The 24,283-nt window shown below is 43.8% G+C and overlaps 1 protein-coding gene across 1 annotated transcript; it reads left to right on the top strand.

The window, feature by feature from the left end:
* Positions 1–5: 5 nt before the first annotated feature.
* Positions 6–24,240, top strand: LOC310874559 (MAGUK p55 subfamily member 3-like; the record flags this gene model as incomplete). The annotated part of the gene is made up of 19 exons (XM_083787417.1): positions 6–42; positions 860–978; positions 3,211–3,288; positions 3,397–3,477; positions 12,724–12,861; positions 13,728–13,809; positions 14,222–14,307; positions 14,439–14,513; positions 16,114–16,310; positions 17,151–17,215; positions 17,970–17,987; positions 18,479–18,520; positions 19,969–20,034; positions 20,333–20,491; positions 20,876–20,956; positions 21,950–22,043; positions 22,335–22,443; positions 23,090–23,209; positions 24,061–24,240. 19 exons carry the CDS (start codon positions 6–8, stop codon positions 24,238–24,240), a joined length of 1,827 nt encoding a protein of 608 aa, XP_083643543.1.
* Positions 24,241–24,283: the final 43 nt, after the last annotated feature.

The raw sequence follows: 24,283 nt of genomic DNA, 5'->3' as shown, positions 1-24,283 counted from the left end.
TGTGAATGATTGAAGCCATGCCCATACTGTCTGCAAGCACAGGTAAATTAAAGCACCATGTCCAATCCAACGTTTGTTTAGCCTCTGCATTATAAATGGATGTATGCATGCATGATGCATGTGTTACATGAACAACAACAGTCATGCATAATTGAGATGCTTCTAGAGTGTGTTTATGATTAGTAAATGTGTATTTACGGTGTGGAGGAAATGTGTATATATATAGCACCATCGAGGGAATGCTGCTTCCGTATGAGCTCTCGCTTTTTGTTCCGTTTTCCTTGGCCATGTTGATATCTGACCTGTTTTTCAGTTTTTTTCCTTCTCTATTTCTCTTGAAAGTGCAACTGATGGAGCTTGTAGGACCACGAATTTCACCCACTTTCTTTTTTACCCCTGTGATGATGTGACAATAAAGTTTGAGTTGAGTGCACATAAAGACGGTGGACAAGCATTAACAACTTTCAACGTGGCATCCCTCTTTTGGGCACGTTTTAAAACAATAGCGCTCTACTAGCCCACAATGCATCACACCAAGAATATTTTCACAAAACGGACATTACCCATTTCAGCCCTATACATTTTGGCCATTTGAAAATAGCTGATCTACAAGCTCACTTCAAAATATTGTTTTAATACATTGTGTACATTTGAAAATGTGTGAATTTTAATTGGGACATTTTGCATAATGATTACTTTCTACTTGTGGCAAATGCCTTTGTACTTTTACTCAGGTAAATGTTGAATTCCGGTCTTTTACTTGTAACAGAGCTCTTCTACATTACTGTATTGCTACTTTTACTTAAGTCAAAAATGTGAGTCCTTTTTCCACCACTGCTGTGGTCTGTGTTGATCTTAGGTCTTCATGAGACTCTGGCTCTGCTCACCTCTCAGCTGCACCCTGATGCCAACCACAAAGAGGACCTGCTCTTCCTCAAGGATGTCTTCAGTGAGAAGAGCCTCGCTTATCTCATGAAGGTACAAGCGGCGTCTACTATGCAGTCCATGTCGGGTGGAAACCTTGTAAATCCCCAAATTGTTTTATTTGTATTATTATTGTAAAACCATGGACATAGCCGATCTACAGGCTCACAACGGATCACACCGCGAGGCGCTGTGAGCGTATAGATCTGCTATTTGCGCTACTATTTGTGCGACACTCTTGTATTGTACTCTTGTACTCATTCATTTACGAAATCACATTTAAAAAAGGGTCGCTGGCGTGGGTGGAAACCTTGTATGTCCAAAAGGGTTGCTTTTCAGAAAATGGTAAAAAGAAACTTGGATCAATGGATCCAATGTAGTCCATTATTTTTTTACCCTTGTTAATATTTTACATTAGTTAAATACTTCTAAAACCCACAAACACACTAAAAATAGCAGATCTGCAATTGTGATTTGCTACTTTTGTGTGACACTGTTGTGCAATGAATAGGGCATTACTTTACGGGGGGGGGGAAACAGTTTGTAGGTTTCTGCCTGACAGCGACGAATGTTTGGATTGTTACGACGAGTTTCATGATGTGCAGATCGGTGCGAGTTGGAAAATAGAACTTTGGAAGATCATGATGAAATCATGTGGAAAGGTGGTCATACACAACAAGGCACCTTTTTGCTAAAGCACGTACTGCATGTACAATAGGGCTGACCTTCGATTACGTTTTTAATGATCGATTAATCGATATTAATTTGTTTCGAACTTCGACGCTTCGAAACCCAACGGGGGGGGGGGGGTGCGATTGGTATCATTTATTTTAAAGAGAGAGGAGAAAGGATCGCATATTGGATTGGTCTTTTATTTAACAATTAAACAGCGCCTGAAACAGGCATTACCTCTCCATCAAATAAAAATATATATAATCCAAACTCCTCTGTCAATTGTAAACGAACGGTAACATGAATGAACTCTTCAAGCCTGACACTTGTCAGAAATAAAATCAACCACGGTTAATTTGATTGATCATAAAGTTAATGTGACTGTGAGTGTGCGTATGGGAAAAAATATATAAACTGCACAGATTATAGATCACTTGGAATTATAACAATCTGTTGAGTATTGCCTGAATAATGCCACTAGTGAAATCCCATTTTTATCGACATGCGATGCCGATGGAGAAATCCCACATAGTTAAATTACCTCATAGTCATGCTGCATGCGCTGTTGGTCGATGAAGAATTATAATCCAAGGTTTGTCAATCATATTATGGTTTATGGTTGAAAGTAAACCATAATAAGTAAACTTTAAGAAGAGATCTGCAGTAATTGTGCTGCAGACAGTGCAGAGCGCATGAGAGCAGCTCCGTTTGCTAATTGAGTGGACATTTGCGCAACTTCACTGCATGGCATTACAGTAATTAGTTATTTGCCAGCACCTGCTCCAATATAGGCCTAAATCAAACTTTATTTATATAGCACATTTAAAACAATAAAAGCTGACCAAAGTGCTGTAGGCCTACAGGCTGAAACAAGTGGAGCGTCACCATCGGCGCACAAAAAAAAACATAATTAAAAGAAAAAACACAGGCAAATAGGCTACATAATTACAATTCTCCGCATCGCCAAAATAAATCTATAGGCCTAGTTTCATTCGTGCCATTATACTCAGCCAATATGCACAACGCAGCGCATGAGATTGCAGATCTTTGAATTTTCGGTGCGCGCACTCACCATGTGAATCCAAGCAGGAATCACAAGTATAATGTAGCCTACACCGCCAGGCTCCGCAAGGTTCTCAGCGCAAAGGCACGTCGATAAAAGTTGAGATTTTATAGTGGCATTATTCAGGCAATACTCAACAGATTGTTATAGTTCCATGTGATCTATAATCTGTGAAGTTTATATTTTCATTTGGGTGTAAGTAATGTTTTTATGACTTATAAAACATGGTAGCCTATATTTAATGTCCACTGAGCTGTGGTGCGCTTCCTTGTTTTTAACACGGGGAAAGAGGAGGCGTTGCGAGGTGCTGCGAGGCGCAAGCATGGCTCGCGGACCAAATGGGGCCGTCTCGCGGACCAAAAGCGGCCGCTATTTTTTTAATGACTATTCGAATCAAAATTTAAAAATCGATTCCCTTGCGTATCGATTGAACATCGATTAATCGATTTTTTTGGGTCAGCCCTAATGTACAATGACCATAGCATTTAAAAACAAAGGTTTCAACATTTCAGTGTGTGTGTGTGTGTGTGCGTGCGTGTGTTGGGTCACAGATCCATGAGAAGCTAAAGCAGTATGAGAAGCAGAGTCCTACCCCGGTTCTACACAGCGCCTCATGCCTGGTGGAAGATGTAAGTGCAATTCCAAGGCATTGCTGTAATATATTTTCATATATTTGAGTTACAGTATGCTTGTATACACATGAGCCATTTGTGTGATGCTGTTGCTCCAATCACCAGTTGGCAGAGGAGCTCCAGAGTGGGCCAATGGAAGGTGATGAGAGAGAACTGCTGTTGCTGCTGAGTACCCCTCATCTCAAGGTACTGCTCACAACCAAACATACACTGAGTACCCCTCACCTCAAGGTACTGCTCACAACCAAACATACACTGAGTACCCCTCACCTCAATGTACTGCTCACAACCAAACATACACTGAGTACCCCTCATCTCAAGGTACTGCTCACAACCAAACATACACTGAGTACCCCTCACCTCAATGTACTGCTCACAACCAAACATACACTGAGTACCCCTCATCTCAAGGTACTGCTCACAACCAAACATACACTGAGTACCCCTCACCTCAATGTACTGCTCACAACCAAACATACACTGAGTACCCCTCACCTCAATGTACTGCTCACAACCAAACATACACTGAGTACCCCTCATCTCAAGGTACTGCTCACAACCAAACATACACTGAGTACCCCTCACCTCAATGTACTGCTCACAACCAAACATACACTGAGTACCCCTCATCTCAAGGTACTGCTCACAACCAAACATACACTGAGTACCCCTCACCTCAATGTACTGCTCACAACCAAACATACACTGAGTACCCCTCACCTCAATGTACTGCTCACAACCAAACATACACTGAGTACCCCTCACCTCAATGTACTATTTTGAAGCCACTTTTTCCAGCTAATTCAAATCCACCATCTTGGAACTTGGATCTCAAAAACAAACCGGAAACTAATGTTATTGGCTGGAAGGTCAGCGAGGGCGTGTTCTTTTCACTGCTACTTTATCATCAATTTAAAAACAAAAATGCATATCATGATAAGTGATAGAAGACTTTAAACTAGCAACTGAACTGAAATTTTCATCACAAATGCCAATCAATCAAAATTCAACACATTGCCGGAGATATGCTTCCATAGTTCAGCACATTATTTTGATATCGATTCGATACTGATATTGCATTTTAAGGCCAATAATATCGTCCGATAGCTATGTGATGACAGATTAATTGCCCATCCCTATATCACACACACACACACACACACACACACACAATTCACAAATTCTACAAGTAAGACGCGGGAAGCGAACGCAGCTCGTAAATTGCAATAACAACAATTAGAATAAATTGCGTAATTCTTTAAGTTTTTTTTTTTTAAGTTTTTTTTTTTTAAGTTTTCTTTTTAAGTTAATATTCTTTAAGTTAAGCTTTTGGGTGTGTGTGTGTGTTTTGTGTGTGCGTTTGCAACTGTTCACACGCCACTTCCCATAGCTTTCTAATCAGACAGTGCCACTTATTCCGGTTGTTTGAGCCCTTGTCTCCCTTTCCTAAGCCAGTGGGTTTCCCCACCCTCTTTTGAGACGATCATCCATTACATATCAGCAGCCAGACGTGGTGCTGGGCTCTGTGTAAAGCCTTCATGGTCTGTCAAGGTGCAGACACTCCTAGTCCCTAATTATAGTTATCAAGAGATTATGCTCATTTTAATGGTTTCTGGCCTGGGCCTGACGGGGCAAGTGGGAAGTAGATGCCAGTTTGAGACACTTACACAGTCATTTCCTAATTAGTGAGACTCGTTTGTGAAATTAGCCTCTGGGATGGTGTTCTTCTTCTTCTTTCTCAACTCTTTCCTTCATCTATTTCTCTATTTTGTGCTTATGGATGGTTATGTCAGGTCACACAGTCCATCCACCCAACATGGACTGTATCTCAAAAAATACTGTCTGGATTGCTGTATAATTGTCTATACACTTTCATGAAGCCCAGATGAACCCTACTAATCTTGGTGACTGCATGGCCTTTCCTCTTAAGCGCCACCATCCGGCTAAAATGTCCATTTGCACACATTTTACAACCAAATCCAAATATCAGATTTTACATTAAACATGACTGTTACTACGTGATTCAGTATCATGTCAGTGTTATGGTCAGCATCATGTCATTGTCATGGTCAGTATCATGGTCAGTATCATGCTACTATCATAACTACTGTAACTACAATACTGTCTGTATTGCTGTGGAATTTGATGTGCACCTTTATGCCACCTAAACAATAATTAATAAACGGATTTCCACGAAACCTTATGCGCGCAATAAGGACAGACATGAACCCACTGATAATGGTGACCCCATGGCCTTTCCTTTTAATGATTTGATTCATTTAGCACACAAAAAAACAGTACACAAAATATAGGCGGGGAAAAGTGCCTGGAGGAGGCAAGAAGTCCAAATTGCTTAGACGAAGCCTCTACCTACAGCATGTATGAGACGATAATAATGATAAACATTAGTAGGACATGATTTGCAAACAACAATTAGCTAACAAAGTTGGCACTTATGATTATAAATAATTAAATAAATAAATGCGCAGAGCAAGTTCAGTCAGGAAACTGCTGCCCTGCCGTGCATTGGGCATCATTCTGCTGTTTTGGGGGGATTCGGAGTCCCAGTGCAGCAAGGGCAGAATCCATTTCTTCCGACCGACGGTCGGTCGCGACGCCCCGGTCGCTCCGTCGCGACGCACCGTCGAACGGTCCTATTTCGGTCCGTCGGTCCGTCGGTCGGTCGGTCCGTGGCTCCGTCGCTCCGTCGGTCCGTGGCTCCGTCGCTCCGTCGGTCGGTCCGTTTTTGCGTCGCGACGGACCGCCGGTCGCAGGTTTAGGGTGGATGGATTCTGCCCTTGCTGCCCAAATGGTAACTCTGTCATTTCTCTACCGTTTTGGACGGGGGTGGGCTCTTTGGAATCGTGTGGCCCCCCTGGAGGTTTCTATGGGGGTCTCGAGGGACCCCTGGGGACCCCCAGGGACCCCCAAATGGTAATGTCACCTGTGGACACTAACTGTAATTGTCTCGCTGTCTCGCTGCTGCGCTGCGCCGCACAGACAGCAGCTTGTGTGTAACATGTGCGTTCGTGCCGTGTTGCTGGTATATTATTATTATTATATTTTTTGCGCCGCCGCGTTGTCTCGCTGCTGCGCTGCACAGACAGCAGCTTGTGTGTAACATGTGCGTTCGTGTAAATGTTCGTGTAAATGTTTTAGGTCGGCCGGTCGGTGATTTGGTCTGTCCTTCATATATTTTTTTTTCTGCTCTCGTTGGACTTAACTTTAAAAGTCCAATGGAACACCTCTTTGTAACGGGCCGCTGTAGTATAGTGGTCTAATCCCTCGCCTCTCTATTCTTTTTTGCTGAGGACGCTGGTTCAATTCCCGCTCGCGGCAGACCAAAATTATTATATTTTAGACAGACAGACAGACAGACAGACTGCCTGTCTGCCTGCCTAATGTATTGTAAATAATGTATTCATTCCATACGGCTATTTTTTTTTAATATAAAAACTTTTGTCTTTCGCGCGATTCGAACCAGCGTCGTCAGCACCAAAACATTGAGAGGCGAGTGATTAAACCGCTAGACTACAGCGGCCATACGTTACAAAGAAGTGTTTCATTGGACTTATAAAGACAATAGCACCCAGCTGCAGTCTCGCAAGGGGAGGGACCGGAAGTGCTTTTATTTCCGGCTTCCACGTGCACAAGCGCACATACACGCACGCGAAATATAATGCGCGTGCACGACACGCACTTGCTGGTGCGCGCTTAAATGCCGGGTGTATATAGTACCATCTGTGCTTAAACATAATTACGTGGTCGGTTTGGAAAAGTTTGAAGTAGTTTGTTGTAGGTAATATTTTAATTGAAAGCTTATTAGTTGGTGGTATAAGTGTGCATATTTGAAGAAATGCAAATCTAACAATAATAAAATGATATGCAATAATAGGCTAGGCCTATATGGTCGATTATAACATAATGATATCAAGGCATTTAAGTAATGTAATAAGTTGCTATAACCCCGTACCCCTGTCCCACACACACCATGTCCAGACCATAGACCACAGACACACGACCATATGCATTTAATTTACTATGAAAACCTGCATTTCCCGTCAGTCAGTCAGTAAGTGTGTCATGTCACGCCTCGTGTCATGCCTCCATATATGGTCACGCCTCATGACACGTCACACCACCATATATGGCCGTTTCCATATGATATAAGATCCCGACACTGACCTCATCAAACCCTGGATAGCCATACATTGAAAAGACTGGATCATCACCTAGATCTCCATATATGGAGCTGAGGCGGCCAGCAACTCTACATCTGACCTCATAATGTAATAATCAGCTCATAATGTAATTAAAAGACGAGCACATAACTTAATAGATTTTTCTATAATGTAATAATGTGTTACATTAAGAACCTCCACATAGGCGACTCATACTGTAATAAAACTTCATAATGCAATAATGTCTTTATAATGTATGAGCTGATTATTACATATTGCATTATATTTCGCGTGCGTGTATGTGCGCTTGTGCACGTGGAAGCCGGAAATAAAAGCACTTCCGGTCCCTCCCCTTGCGAGACTGCAGCTGGGTGCTATTGTCTTTATAAGTCCAATGAAACACTTCTTTGTAACGTATGGCCGCTGTAGTCTAGCGGTTTAATCACTCGCCTCTCAATGTTTTGGTGCTGACGACGCTGGTTCGAATCGCGCGAAAGACAAAAGTTTTTATATTAAAAAAAAATAGCCGTATGGAATGAATACATTATTTACAATACATTAGGCAGGCAGGCAGACAGGCAGTCTGTCTGTCTGTCTGTGTGTCTGTCTAAAATATAATAATTTTGGTCTGCCGCGAGCGGGAATTGAACCAGCGTCCTCAGCAAAAAAGAATAGAGAGGCGAGGGATTAGACCACTATACTACAGCGGCCCGTTACAAAGAGGTGTTCCATTGGACTTTTAAAGTTAAGTCCAACGAGAGCAGAAAAAAATATATATGAAGGACAGACCAAATCACCGACCGGCCGACCTAAAACATTTACACGAACATTTACACGAACGCACATGTTACACACAAGCTGCTGTCTGTGCAGCGCAGCAGCGAGACAACGCGGCGGCGCAAAAAATATAATAATAATAATATACCAGCAACACGGCACGAACGCACATGTTACACACAAGCTGCTGTCTGTGCGGCGCAGCGCAGCAGCGAGACAGCGAGACAATTACAGTTAGTGTCCACAGGTGACATTACCATTTGGGGGTCCCTGGGGGTCCCCAGGGGTCCCTCGAGACCCCCATAGAAACCTCCAGGGGGGCCACACGATTCCAAAGAGCCCACCCCCGTCCAAAACGGTAGAGAAATGACAGAGTTACCATTTGGGCAGCAAGGGCAGAATCCATCCACCCTAAACCTGCGACCGGCGGTCTGTCGCGACGCAAAAACGGACCGACCGACGGAGCGACGGAGCCACGGACCGACGGAGCGACGGAGCCACGGACCGACCGACCGACGGAACGACGGACCGAAATAGGACCGTTCGACGGTGCGTCGCGACGGGGGCGTCGCGACCGACCGTCGGTCGGAAGAAATGGATTCTGCCCTCCCTCTCCCAGTGGTCGGGGCCGATGATGCGCTTGATCTGAGTACCTACAAAGCAGATCCAATTCATCGCCAACGACGCCAAACCATAATAAATATATCGCTCATTTTATATTCAATACATATATATATATTCCATTCATTCTTGAGTTGTCCTGACTGAATTACAATTGACATGACTGTGTGACAGCAGACTGCTGGCTATTTGAGTTATCCTCGGGCCTTAATACCCACTTTTCACACGAGATATGTCCGAATCTAAATGGCAGATCCCGGGATGATCCCTGCTGATTTTGGTAATCCCACTGCTTTTCCTAGTCTAGCGTCACAAACAAAATGCACTTGCATTTGTTTGCGTGTGTGCCTGTGCTGACCGAGTTGTCTGTTTATGTGTGCATGTGTACACTAAGTATCAGCACATGTATAAACCAGTGGTGGACAAAGTATATACTCAAGTAAATACTCAATACTCCAAAGTACAAATTACAAAGTACATTTTTAGAAATTGTCCAAACCTTTCAGAAATTGTGAAAAATAGTAAACATAGCAGATTTGTTGTGAGCGTTCAGATTTTCACTATATATGAACAGGGCTTAACCCATTCTGACCTGAGATCAGATTCTAAAAATGTCTATTACATCCTGACAGTTTCATTATTAACCCATTCTGACCTGAGATCAGATTCTAAATGTCATGATTTGGCCCTCTGCCTGTTTATTCCCCTCTTTCTGTATCTCTCCCTCTGCCCAGTTGTGTATGTCTTTCCACTTCGGCCACTCCCACTTCCCATTGCAGCCCTCAGTCCTAGTTACACACCTGGTTACACTCTCATCAGCCCAGCCAATTACAAACCTGTGAACTCTGCTACAATCAACCCACCTATAAATACTGGACTCCTTGCACAAACTAACTGTCAGAACATAATTCCTTGTCCGGTGCTTCAAGTCGTTGTCCCCTGCTCTACCTTGATGTTTTGGGTTTGTCTTTTTGTATTTACTGAAGAGTTTGCATTCATGGACTTCCTCGTGGCTACTTTATGCTTCTGAAAGGTTTTGCTATTTGGACTTATTGCTTTGCTACTGCTACTTATTTTGTAAGCTTGACTTTTTGTTTAATAAAGCAGTTATTTTGAACTTCCCTCTGCATTTGGGTTCAGTCATTCTGCCACCGTGACAGTATGTTCTGACCAAATATGAACCCAGCAGAGCGTAGACTTTTTCACCAAAAGGTGGAGGACTTTGAAAATGTGGTTGCTCGTTTCATGGCCTCACCCCCTACATTGCATGCTGCACTCCAAGAGGAGATCTCTATCCAGCAGCAGTGGTTTAAGGAGAGGCCGTGGGTAAGCCATTTTGTCCCCCACCTGAATGTGGTCTGTGAGAGGCTCAAGGACTTTGAAACCACCCATGCTTCCCAGTCAACTACCCAGTCAATTAGAGTTGGAGTAGTGAGCTTTTCATCTGTCTGCCCTGTCCCAGATCAACAAAAGAACCAGCCTTTGGATTTATTTTCATATTTTTGCAAGACTGCTAAAATCCCGGTGTACTCTGAGCCAGCTCGAGCCCAGGCCCTCTGTGTGGGGAACCGTGGGCCTGCCAGGAGAAGGCGTGGTCGCCATGGCTCCTTACACCCCCAGTGGTCTTCACTGCCCAGCACCCCTCCAGTTCTCCAGCCTGTTCTCCAGCCCAGCTCTCCGCTGCCCAGCCTGCCCAGCTCTCCGCTGCCCAGCCTGCCCAGCTTTCCGCTGCCCAGCCTGCCCAGCTCTCCGCTGCCCAGCTCTCCACCGTCCAGTTCTCCAAGGCCCAGTCTGCCCAGCTCTCCGCCGCCCAGCCTGCCCAGCACTATCCTGCCCGGCACCCCGCTGCCCGGCGTCCAGAGCAACGTGTTGCCCAGCATCCACCAGCCCGTCCAGCCTGCTGTCTCCATTGGTGACCCACCTGTGCCCTCTGCACCCTCACCGGTGATATCTACTGCCGACCTGCCAGAGCCCTTGCCAGCAATCTCCCTAGATGTCCTGCCTGCGCCCTCTGCACCCTCGACAGCCCTATCAGCCAGTGACCTGCCAGAGCCCTTGTCGGTCATCTCCAATGGTGATCGGTTTCAGACCGAGGTTGTGGAAGCTCTGGCCCTGGGCTTTTTGTTCGGCTGCTTCCGTCAGCTGCTGGCTGCCGGCTCCATGTGTCCAGAGTCTGCAGCATCCTCCTCGTCTCCGGGGTGTGCAGAGTCCTCTGGGGTTCCATCTCCAGAATCTGCAGCATCCTCTTCATCTCCTGGGTGTGCAGCTGGGGTCCCGTCTGTAGAATCCTCCTCGTCTCCTGGATGTGCAGTGTCTACTGGGGTCCCGTCTCCAGAGTCTGCAACATCCTCCACGTCTGCTGCAGCCCCAGCTCCTGCAGTTCCAGCTCCATCCGCTGCAGTCCTGGTTCCTCCAGCTCCAGCTCCTGCAGCTCCAGCTCCGGCCGCTGCAGACCCGTTTCCTGCAGCCCCACCCCCAGTGCCTGCAGTCCCACCTGCAGTCCAACCTGCAGCACTGCCTGCAGTCCCACCTGCAGCACCGCCTGCAGTCCCGCCTGCAGTCCCGCCTGCAGCACTGCCTGCAGTCCCACCTGCAGCACTGCCTGCAGTCCCACCTGCAGCCCCACCTGCAGCACTGCCTGCAGTTCCACCTGCAGCACTGCCTGCAGCTCCGCCTGCAGCACCACCTCCTGCGCTGGCAGCCCCGCCTACTGTGCCTGCAGCTCCGTCGCCTCTGACTGCAGCACCTCCGGCGTTGCCTTCGGCCCAAATGTCTCCTGCCTCGTCTCGGCCTCCCGGCCGTCCGCCTGATGACCCCTCCGCCTCGTCTCGGCCTCCAGGGCGTCCCCCTGAACTCAGCAGCTCCGCCTCTGGCCATCGTCCTGGCCGCCCACCTGAAGTCACAGGCTCCGCCTCTGGCCATCGTCCCGGCCGTCCCCCTGAAGTCACCAGCTTTGCCTCAGGTTCCCTCCTCCAGGCCCCCTCCACCCTCCCTGCTCGTTCCTGGTCAAGGTCGTTGGTCGTCTGGTATCCGCCCCTTGAGGGGGAGGTACTGTCATGATTTGGCCCTCTGCCTGTTTATTCCCCTCTTTCTGTATCTCTCCCTCTGGCCAGTTGTGTATGTCTTTCCACTTCGGCCACTCCCACTTCCCATTGCAGCTTTCAGTCCTAGTTACACACCTGGTTACACTCTCATCAGCCCAGCCAATTACAAACCTGTGAACTCTGCTACAATCAACCCACCTATAAATACTGGACTCCTTGCACAAACTAACTGTCAGAACATAATTCCTTGTCCGGTGCTTCATGTCGTTGTCCCCTGCTCTACCTTGATGTTTTGGGTTTGTCTTTTTGTATTTACTGAAGAGTTTGCATTCATGGAATTCCTCGTGGCTACTTTATGCTTCTGAAAGGTTTTGCTATTTGGACTTATTGCTTTGCTACTGCTACTTATTTTGTAAGCTTGACTTTTTGTTTAATAAAGCAGTTATTTTGAACTTCCCTCTGCATTTGGGTTCAGTCATTCTGCCACCGTGACAGTAAAAGTGTCTTAGTTTTTTCAAAAATAGCAGACCTACAAGCTCGTATCGCGCCACCGAGTGGCGCGATACGAGCTTGTAGATCTGCTATTTTTCAATAGCTAAAGCATGACATGATGCCAACACCAAAATGGGTGCCCGGTCAGAATGGGTTAAGTGGTTAATTCATAAGATATTTTGTACATTTTAGTCCCAAGAGTCCCTTCCTAGAAATGTAGTGGAGTCAACGGTATAATGTTTGTGTAATAATGCAGTATTGTGTGTGTGTGTGTGTGTGTGTGTGTGTGTGTGTGTGTGTGTGTGTGTGTCCTTCAGGCGGTGCTGTCGGCTCATGACACGGTAGCCCAGAAGAACTTTGACCCCGTCCTGCCGCCGCTGCCTGATGACCTAGATGACGACCTGGAGGAGGAGTCTGTGAAGATAGTTCGCCTCGTCAAGAACAAGGAGCCGCTGGTGAGACCATGATAATATTTAAGTGAAGTCGTGTGTGTGTGTGTGGTGTGTGTCTGTGTATGTGCACGTGCATGATTGTTGCTGTTGGTGTGGAGGAAAAAGGTGTGTGTTTTTTTGTACAACTGCACTTTGTTTGTATACTGTAGGTACAGTACTGTATATCTGGTATTTCATATAGCCTACCTGCCCATGGACTGCAAGCTATTAGTTCTTGTACAAAGCTTTGCTTTTGGGTTTAGTGTAGTTGCACGTGATCGCTGATTACTAGAAAACTAAAACAACATATATACACAACACAGATCGGAGTTGGACAGCCAGTCATGTACTGTACATTAAATTAAGTGCCATGTTTTAATAAATGTAGAATTATGAATTTACATACAAATATGAGGGACTTCATTTATTTGACTAGCAAACGTATTTAAAAGCAAAATAACAGGAAACAGGCAAACTTTTATCAAAATAAAACTAATTCTGGTGTAGCCGTCTGGGCACCTTGGCTGCAGTGGTAATCCAGTCTGGCAGTGTGCTGCCCGATCCCGAACGGCCTTTACTGCAGGTCACCCCCCCCCCCCCCCATTTCTCTCCCCATTTCCTGTCAGCCTACTATCCCTCTTAAATATATAAATAAAATAAAGGCGAAAGCCATAAGGGTCCATTTGGTTTAATTTTACGCTCTCAAGAGTTAAAGACCTATTATAAGGGTCCATTTAGTTACCGACTCTCCATCATTTAGCATGGGGACCACCTGGTCTCCGGACCACTGGTTGAAAACCACTGCGCTAGACTAGAGGACAATGGTTTGATACAGCTGAAGCAAGCGTAGATCGCCTTTGAAAAAAAAAAAACCCTCTTTAATCTTCCAGGGGGCAACGATCCGAAGAGACGACGCAACAGGTGCTGTGATCGTGGCCAGGATCATGAGGGGAGGGTCCGCCGACCGCAGTGGTGAGAGCAACACAACACACCGTGTCACGTCATGAATGATGACATTGACACAAGACGTTTGTATGTGTGCGACCTTTACACCAGTAGTTAATTCATCTCTGCTCTTGGAGGCTCGATTCATTTCACAGCAAATTGAATGCTCGAAAGTGTAAACAATAGCTTTGAGATGGTGTGATTCCTCCTACCCAACAGGACTTGTTATCAATTACTGATGAAGTGATAGGAGAGATGATGCTGTGGCCTCAGCTAAAATGGTAGTTCACACCACCACAACTGTCAACAGAGATGAAATCTTTGAGATTAGTGCCACGGGATTGCATCTTGTGAGATTCTGTTACTAAAGTGTGCTTTTTGCACTCTCATAGAGTATGTGTGTGCGTGCGTGGGTGATTGCTTGTGTTTTTCCCGCCAGGCCTGGTCCATGTTGGGGATGAACTTCGAGAGGTCAATGGAAATCTGATAATACACAAAAGACCTGATGAAATCAGTCAGATTCTGGTAAAGGCAGCATATAAATTGGTTTACTCGCATGGTAATATCAATGTTTTCTTTTCTTTTCTTTCTCAATGCAATTATTCATGGCTAGCCGATGACAGATAATGATATCTCTCTCTATTTATTTTTACCAGTCCCAAGCCCAAGGCTCCATCACCCTCAAAATCATCCCAGCCATCATGGAAGAAGACAAACTAAAAGAAAGCTGGGTAACCACATTTTGATTCAAAGATAGCCAATCTACAAACTCACAGTGCATTGCAGTGAAGCGTGAGAGCGGTTTATGTTCAGTGCCGTAGCCCGTAGTCCTGGATGTCAAAACCATGCGTCCTGGATCACGGAAGGGTTTTTCCCATTCAAACTCCCATAGATTTTAATCACGTAATATACTGTAAGAACTGTGTACCAACAATAAATAGTATTGGCATTTTACTCGTATGACCAAACTGATGCTGAAAAAGTATCCAAAGTGTAAGAAAATAAAATGCCTCCTACAAATCTATTAGAAATGACGACTACATGCAGCTGCCTCCTGGTGCCACCAGCCCACATAATATTGAATGTTAATATTGAATTAATATGAATTAATATTGAGTTACAACACGATGTGACGCTGATTACTCGTGGCTTTGTGTGTGCCCCCTGTGACGTCGTCATGTGGCAGCCAAGTCTATAATAACCTTTTTATTCTGTATAAACGTTTGAGTCCAAGTCAATGGCAAAATACATTAACTATGTACTATGTCATGTAGTTGATAGTGGGTGGCCATGACTTCATCAATACATGCGCTTACTTCACGAGTGTGATCTTTTCCCCTTTGTGTAAGATTTGAGTAGCATTGTAGTTCACAGTTGTTCCTTCAATTAAACTAAATAATAAGCACTTCAGTGGGGACACTGAATCACATGATTTCCTAGTGTAGTTTTCCAAAGATACTTACAGATTAGCCGCCTACTTTGTTCTTCAAACACAGGTAACATTTAGTTATCTAATATAACTACATATCATAAACGATACAGAGCCACCTCCCTGACACAATGCCACAATCATTTTAGTTTTTAATTATCCTACATCGTGCCTATGAGTGTGCAACCTTTTATTCACTTTTTATTTCAAATAAAGTCTGTGATCTTGAATGCGAAGACTTAATGGCTCATTCACATGCCATTGTAGAAATTCTGCCAATAAATCAGAATCTGTAACCATGTAATTCTCCTCTCGGACAAATTAACTTTGGTTCTTACAGTTTTACCAACTGATGATCTCCTATGAGTAATGAGTATTAACGGGCAGCGATTGGATCACAATGTTTTTAGCTAGCCGAGTAATTCTCTTCACATGCCCATGGATTAAAGTTCTCAGTCGCTACGACTGATTGCTGTCATTTGGACTCTGGAAATGCCAGCATTTCTTCTATTTAAGCATAAGCGAATAAGCAGAGGTCGTCTATTCTACAAGCTCTCAAAAGTAGTCTATTCTACAAGCTCTCAATGAGAGCTTGTAGAATAGACTACTTTTGCTTATTTTAAGATTAGAGCATTTGATGTGCCGGTCAGACTAGCATTTTGTACAGAAACATCTTCCATAAAACCCTAATCGTCTCGGATATTTCATATAAAAACAAACATTAAAGCCTCAGTCTGTGATTTCTTCACCTGATTGACAGTATGTAACAGCAGGAACAATATCACTAAAACATAATTTAATTTACATATTGTGTTAATTGTTTAGGAAATGGCGGCAGTAGTGTGGGACACTGTTTCAGTCATGAGATTTGACTTTGCTTTAATCCATGCATGCCCCTCCAGGTTTACCTACGGGCTTTGTTTGACTACACGCCATTCGAGGACAAGGCCACGCCCTGTCAGGAGGCGGGTCTTCCTTTCAAGAGGGGAGACGTCTTGCAGGTCGTGAGCCATGATGACGCCACCTGGTGGCAAGCCAAGAGAGTGGGTGACTCTAACCTGCGTGCTGCCCTCATCCCTTCCACACAGTTCCAAGAGAGGTCAGCAAAGATCTCCTCTGCCGTTTCACACAAAGAACTACATCTAGTCAGTGTAACCAGTTCAAGTTCTATGTACGTGGCACGCGGATGGCTGGATTTTGCCTATTAATATACGTCCATATTAACCCATTCTGAACGGGAACCCATTTTGGTGTTGGCATCATGTCATGCTTTAGCTATTGAAAAATAGCAGATCTACAAGCTCATATCGCGCCACCGAGTGGCGCGATACGAGCTTGTAGGTCTGCTATTTTTGAAAAATCAAAGACACTTTTAGAATCTGATCTCAGGTCAGAATGGGTTAATAGGCAAAATCCAGCTGTGGTCGTTTTTAAATTGTGCATTATAAATAATAATTTCGACTCGACTTGAATCAATGTCACTGCACTGACGACATCATGCAAATCTGCATTGTCAGGCAACGGTTGACGCCAGTGCAAATGGCTGTCGTTAGGTCAGACTAGAGCTCAATCAGTGAGAGAGAGAGAGGGTGGAGAGACGGGGGAGTGAGATGGAGGAAGAAGGGAAGGGTGCCAGATTGAGAGTGGGTAGAGGGGAGAGAGGGTGCAATGCTGCGGTACCCAAACCTGAACACACTGTTCATCATTGTAATAACCCTGGCAACGCAGGGCAAGCATTTTCAGTCAACAAATTTATGTTAATTAAAAGAATAGTTTTCATGTCTGAGTTTCAGTGTTGTGCACATTTATAGTACTGTTGCGTTAACCTTCAGCTCTCCAAGTGGACAGTGGCCATGAGGATGGCGTCCGGAAAGCCCCCCCAGCTTTTGATTAAAAAAATAAAAATGATAGTGATGCCTTCCTTTTTATTTTTCCACAGGCGCCTGAGGTACAGAATGAAAATGGGGACTTTCCCAGCCCCTGTATCTCCAAAAACACCCACATGTAAGCTGTTTTCACCCTGGTAATTCTCACTAACATTAGTAGTATTTTGGGCTATACCAATTACACTGTACTCCATACTGTATGGATGTTCACAAAGCTGTTTACAGCCCAGCATGCATTTGCAAAACATGAGATCAGGAGATGTGGAATTCATCTCTCAATATGTATAATCTACCATTTTGCCTGGTATTCAAATCAATTCAATCTTTATTTCAGACTCAGGGGAATCCATATCACAATAAAAACACAACATCATAAATACAAATAATAGAAAAATAAATATACAATAAAAGGAGTTCCACCATGTTCAGTTTAGAACATACAAACAAATGCGATTCTTTGGCTTGTAAATCTGGTGGCCTAAACCTGTTACTTTCATAATTCCATATAGAGCGTATGCGCATGCATAAAGTGAGTGGCAAATCGAGTGGCAAAGTGTGTTTAACGTTGTTTAATGTCGTTTAATGCAATCAGATAGGACTCTTCTGTTTGGATGTATGTCGTTTTTTGCCACTCAGGCATTCCTGCATAACTTCCGGGTATGATGATGTCACACGCATACACTCTATTGTTGTAGCCAAAACAACTGTCAACTGTTCATATCTGTGTAGCTCAACTGACCTTTTGCTATTCAATACTGTAAAAAATTATGCATTAAATGCATGTGCATTTGTTTTTAACATTACTCACTACTACAGCATAATGTTTGTCATACTCTGCTGTTCTTCATTACCTCCTTCACTGCTAACCTCAGATGATCGGACAGAGAGAGGTAGGTGCTCCTGAAGGTCTCAGCACACAGGCTGTGCTTTGATGGTTTATCAAGTGAAACTCTTTTAACCACATTAGCCCTGGTGTCCCGATTTTGGACATATTTATTAGAAGAAAGAAATCAAAACTTTTAAATGTAAAAATGGATAGAAAATAAATTGCCAATCTACGAAATATTGGCCATTTTCGTACAGCCAAATTATAAAATAGGGCTTAAGTGGTTAAAACCCTTTCTGTTCTTTCTCTCTCTCCCCCTCCCCCCCTCTCTCTCTCTCTGCACACACACACACACACACACACACAACATTACCATTGTTAACCCTCCCTTGACTTGACTTCATATGCACTTCACTACCCACAAATCACTTGCCTGTTCCGTTCTATCGTCCCCTCCTCCTCAGACCCTTGGCTGACAGACTTCACTAAGCATCCCTCCCTCCCTCCCTCCACCTCTTACCCTGTCTCTCTCTCTCCCTGCTTGCCTCCCTACAGAAGACTGTGACAGTGAGGGCTCTCTGAGTGGACAGGACATAGGTGAGGAGGCATGAGGATGCAACAGCATTGTAGAACCATCACCGGCCCAGCCACAGCTTAGCTCACCTCTACATCATGTCAACAATGTATTCTGTCGCTGTCGGGCAGAAACCTGGTGTCTACATAGACGGACGGACGGACGGCCAGACCTTATATTAACTTCAATGCAGTTGTCATAGCAGCAGCACAGCAACGATAAAGCAAAAATACATAATATATTAACTTCAATGCAGTTGTCATAGCAGCAGCACAGCAACGATAAAGCAAAAATACATAATATATTAACTTCAATGCAGTTGTCATAGCAGCAGCACAGCATCGATAAAGCAAAAATACATAATATATTAACTTCAATGCAGTTGTCATAGCAGCAGCACAGCATCGATAAAGCAAAAATACATAATATATTAACTTCAATGCAGTTGTCATAGCAGCAGCACAGCATCGATAAAGCAAAAATACATAATATATTAACTTAAATGCAGTTGTCATAGCAGCAGCACAGCATCGATGAAGCAAAAATACATATAAGGATAGAGAGAAGTAGTAACACTATAGTAACAAAATGGCTAACAATATAATAGAAAAGACAATCTCAACATTTAATCTTTTTAATGCTTTATTATTAGTTTCCCTAATTTTGGAAGAAAAAAATATTTTCCCCTATGACATCCCCAAATTATGGATGCCAGGATGGAGTTGGCGAAGTCTTTGTTGGTTTTATTGGCTTAGTGGTTTTGGACATACAAGGTTTCTGCCCAACAGAGACGATAAGCAATACCTTGCTAAGTGGCTTAAGATTCTTGAGTTTGTGAATTGTGGGCAATTGCTTCAGGAGGAATCATCTCTTTCTTGCGGTTTTGTTTTATCCAAAGTAGTGTTTTGTGTGGAATCAGTTGTGGACAGTAGGTCTTGGAGTCAGTTGTCAGTACTTTGAATCAACATGTCACTTTCAATATCACTATATGAAACCACTGAGTGTGGTTTTAAAGCCTGGATCAATGCAGGGGCAGCTACGGTGTTTGCCCATACCCCCTTTTTCTATTCAAAGGGCAATGCTGTGGATTCTGGGAGTTTCCTGCAAAGTTTCCCTTTGACTTTTACAGTTATGTTTGAAACGTCGATTCGTTGAATCAAAACTAAAAGGTATTATGGATGTGGTTTGTAGCCCCTTTAGTTTTGGTAATAATTACAGTGCGCTTGCTTGTTGGTGTGTTCTTTTTCAAAATATTGTAACCCTTGAATGTTCTTCATAGCAGCTTCATTTAGCTTTTGCTGTGCTTCACAAGTGATCGTATCTTCATGCGACATGCTTTGTTGTCGGGCAAAGCGTTTCTTGCATTGCCGACACAGCAATTTAACGCATGGCTACCAAGCTTACCTGCTTCAATTTGCTGAGATTTATTGAATTTACATTGGGCTGTTTTGAATAAATGGTCTAATGCTAGTTGTAGTTTCTCCTAAGAGTAAGGCGGCCCGTGTCTCCTGTGCTTTCTCATGGGATTTTTACGCAGGTACCCTTACTGACTTCTATTGGTGTCATTCAGTCTGTTTGTGTTTTATTTATTGTGGCTTTTATTGTCTGGCAGGAGTATTATTAGGATTTATTACAATTAATGTGTGCTTGAATGTTTTTCCAATATTTCTTTTTGCTGACTTTTGAAATAAGTTTACTAGTATTTTGAACTATTTTCATTATTTTTGTTTTGGTTCAAATTTCAAAGTGGCAGTGTGATAATAATGACACATTACTAAGGGTTTAAGTCTGTCCATCTCACCTGTGTCTGCCTGTCTGTCTGTCTTGCCTCATAGCTGGCCTGCGCAGAAGTTTCCGTCTCAAGAAAGACCGCCAGGGTTCACCAGGAGAACCTGGTACTCCAGTCGCCACACAGACAGACTTCCTGATCTATGAGGAAGTGACACGATATCAGCCTAGTTCGAATGACAAGCCCCGGCTCATAGTGTTGATAGGTTGGTCCAGCTTTGCTCATTACATTAAAACAGGTTATATGATGCATACTGTAACTTAACCACTTTTAACCTCGTATCCCAATTTTGTGTGTGCCATAAGTGAAAAACTTCACACAATTCCTAAAATGTCCAAAGATATTCCTAAATGAATTAGGATGGCTGGAATTTCGCTTTTGGATGGAGTAAGAAGCTCAGTAGAGACTCGGAGTACAGTCACTGATTTGCTGCTGCTATTAGTTATTCAACAAAGTACATTAAGTACTTAAGTGGTTAACTGTATTTATATAATTTAAGAGTATATGTTGTTTATGCTTATGTGTGTGTGTGTGTGTGTGTGTGTGTGTGTGTGTGTGTGTGTGTGTGTGTGTGTGTGTGTGTTGATAGGTTCCCTAGGCGCCAGGCTCAATGAACTCAAACAGAAGGTGATCGCTGAGAACCCTCGACGATATGGTGTGGCTGTGCCTCGTGAGTCCTGTCATTTCAAGCTATTCTGCCTGGCTTTTTTAAAACAGCTCTCCATTGTCATAGAGCTATTGGTGCATCTACTATGGCTGTGATTGCTTTGAAGCCCTACATTCCTTAATGTCGGCACTATATATAGTCACAGCATGTACATATCTTTTTTTTTTTGCGGCTTACGCCTTTTTATTGATTTTTGAAGGGACAGACAGTAGGCTGACAGGAAACGGGAGAGAGATGGGGGGATGACATGCAGTAAAGGCCGTGTCAGGTCCGGGAGTCGAACCCGCGGCACACTGCGACTGGATCACCAGTCCGGTGCCCAGACCGTTACGCTACGGCCTGGGCCTGCATGTACATATCTTGTTGACTGTACTGAAAATTAATATGGGTAACAGCCTCGGCTAATAGACTATTCTTAGTATAGTATAAAGGTAGTCGCTCCTGAACAAGAGTGTCAGTATCATGTCAAAGTATGAGTACCTCAATGCATTGTGTCAGCAATCAGGGGCAAGCTAATGTCAACTACATGTGGGTAAAGTGGTTGTTCAGGCATCTATTGTCGTGGCCAACGAGATTGTGTGATCTCAAGCTCTTCGATTCAGAGCTTGTTTGGGGTACCGGTTCAGAAGCCATGAGCTAATATAAATAAATATATGAGCCCTCTCATACTTACATAAACCAACAATGAACACACTAGAAATAGCACAGCAATATGTAGGCCTATGTTGTTATTTTCTGCCTTTCAAAGGAGATATACGGTAGGCATATAGCACTGTTCAAATGACCTCAAAATAAGGCCTACCCTTACAGTACACATGGATCAAAAGTGCTTCCTGGACATATTGCTGCATATGAGAAGGATGGATCAAAATGCACACCCAGGTTTATTTTATTGTTGTGCACAGGAACAATATGCAGGCAATCATTCACGCATCCATGCAGAACTATACATTGCTTAATTTGTTCCTTATTTCCTTTCCATGTTTTGACCCACAGATACCACTCGGCCCAGGAAGAGTCAGGAGAGAGAAGCAGTAGAGTATCACTTCATTACTAAAGCAGCCTTTGATGCAGACATCCACAATAATAAGTGAGTCCTCCAACTGGACACGAGTACGACAGGGACATTTAACCGCATGAACCCCAGCGTCTCTATTCTGGGCATGATAAAAGCAGATCTACAAGCTCACAACACTGAGTTTGTAAAACAGCTAATCTCTTCTTTCCAATCTATATTCTATATTTATTTTTTAATTCGAGGAGAGATGGAGCACATGGACTGACTGTAGTGTGGATATTAAAATAAAATAACTTGCAATAATAGGAAAAGCTCAAAAGAAACTATTCTCATGAAGATTGGTGATTTTAATTTTCTTTCCAGATTCATTGAGTATGGGGAATATAAGGACAACCTGTACGGCACCAGTCTGGATTCCATCCGCAGTGTTTTAGATGGAAACAAGGTGTGTCTGGTGGACGTGCAGCCAGAGGTGAGTATCATGTAACATTTTGACATTTAAACGCCGTAAATTGTTGCTGTCAGGTGGAAACCTTGCATATCCAAAACCGTTCCCTTTTTTCATTATTATAAGCTCGCGATGCGTTGTGACTCTGAGCTTGTAGATTGTGTGTGACACTTTTGAAGTGAAGTAGGGCATTCATTTACGAAAAAACAAGTGTTGAAATACGGAGATGCAAGGTTTCTGCTGGACAGCAACAGACTCAGAATCACCTTAAATGGTGACTAAACCATAAGACTTACTTTGCCATGCAAAGTAAAAAATAATCTAAAGGGCTAGCCTGACTTTGGCATTATTAGTTGACAATAATAAGAAACTAATAATTTGGGTCATATTGGCAGTGCACACCTGCCTCTATAACACCTATTCATAGCCGTCTTGTTTTAGTTTACATGATTTAGCCTAGGCCTATGCCAAATAGGTGTTTTTTTTAATGACCTTTAAAACAGATCTGGTATAACTCAATTTCGAAGAGATTATTAACGACTTTCACCATGGTATCCCTATTTTGGGCATGTCATTATAAGCTTACATTTTCCAATAGTGAAAATAGCATTGTGGGCTGGTAGATGGGCTATTTTTGCCATAAATGTTGGCTATTTCCCACTCTTAACAGGCGTTAAAGACACTCCGTACTGCTGAGTTCAAGCCATATGTTATCTTTGTGAAGCCTCGGCTCCAGGACAGCCAATGCAGACGGGCCGCTTCATCCTCTTCACTAAATTCTTCCATCACGGTAAGTTAGAACAGGGGTATTATGCTATAGTTATTATTTAGTCTCAGTTGTTAAAGATATTTATAAGAACAAACAGTCAAGACTCCTTGGCATCCCTAGTATTTTGGCATGTCATTCTCTAGATTAAATCTTGGCAAAAATAGCTTGTAGAACTTTTTCTTTAATAACACTCATAAAATCTACTATAAAATAGTAGATTTAAATAAACTAGTTATCAATACTACGTCAAATCACATTAGTTTGCATTACAGCACCAAAGAGACTATTAAAGAGAATGGCATGTATCTTAAAAACTGGGAAAGTGTCGGTGTCATTTTAGACTTTAGACATTGGCTATTCAGAAATAGCAGGTCCTCCGACACTCTACCCCAAACCCTAAACCCAACCGCAAGCACGATGCAACGCATGGCATCAGCGGCGGAACCCCCTCCGGCAGATGAGTGTTTCTCGGCGGCATCAGTCCGACACTACCCCAAACCTAACCCTAACTGCAAGCCCTGCAAACAGTAGTGTCTAAAGTTTCCCCGCCCCTTCTCCCGGCACCACCGCGGTTGTTACCGGCAGTGGAGGGACATAATCCCCCGGACGCTGCCGGGCCTTCCCCCGGCAGCGTTCCGGCTGATGCCGTTGCCGGAGAATGCACTCGCTCCTTCCGGATCTACAAGCTCACATCGAGTCACTTTGTACCACGCTGCGAGCTTGTACATCTGCATTTGTCATTTTTGAAAAATCTTAAAAGTACGAGAAGTACAGATTTAGAAGGCATTTGTAGAATCAGCCTCAGGTCTTAAAGTAGCATTTGGAACAGTATTCCAACAAGTCAATGTGACTGCATGCTTGTTTGTGAGCAGGGGGAGGATCTCCAGGAGATGAGACAGTCATCGGAGCAGATAGACGAGCGCTACGGCCACTGGGTGGACCGCATCCTGGTCAAGGAGGACCCACTCAGTGCCTTAGCGGAACTCCAGGCCATGCTGGAGAGGGTGGAAGCCGTGCCCCAGTGGGTGCCCATCTCTTGGGTCAGGACCTAGATTGGTGGACATGATGAACCCCAACTACGTAGTAGGACCGCCA

Source organism: Protomyctophum parallelum (assembly GCF_964188405.1).
Source record: "Protomyctophum parallelum genome assembly, chromosome: 17".
Taxonomy (NCBI): domain Eukaryota; kingdom Metazoa; phylum Chordata; class Actinopteri; order Myctophiformes; family Myctophidae; genus Protomyctophum; species Protomyctophum parallelum.
Note: the sequence above shows the minus strand (reverse complement) of the source record. Positions and strands in the feature narration are given on the sequence as shown.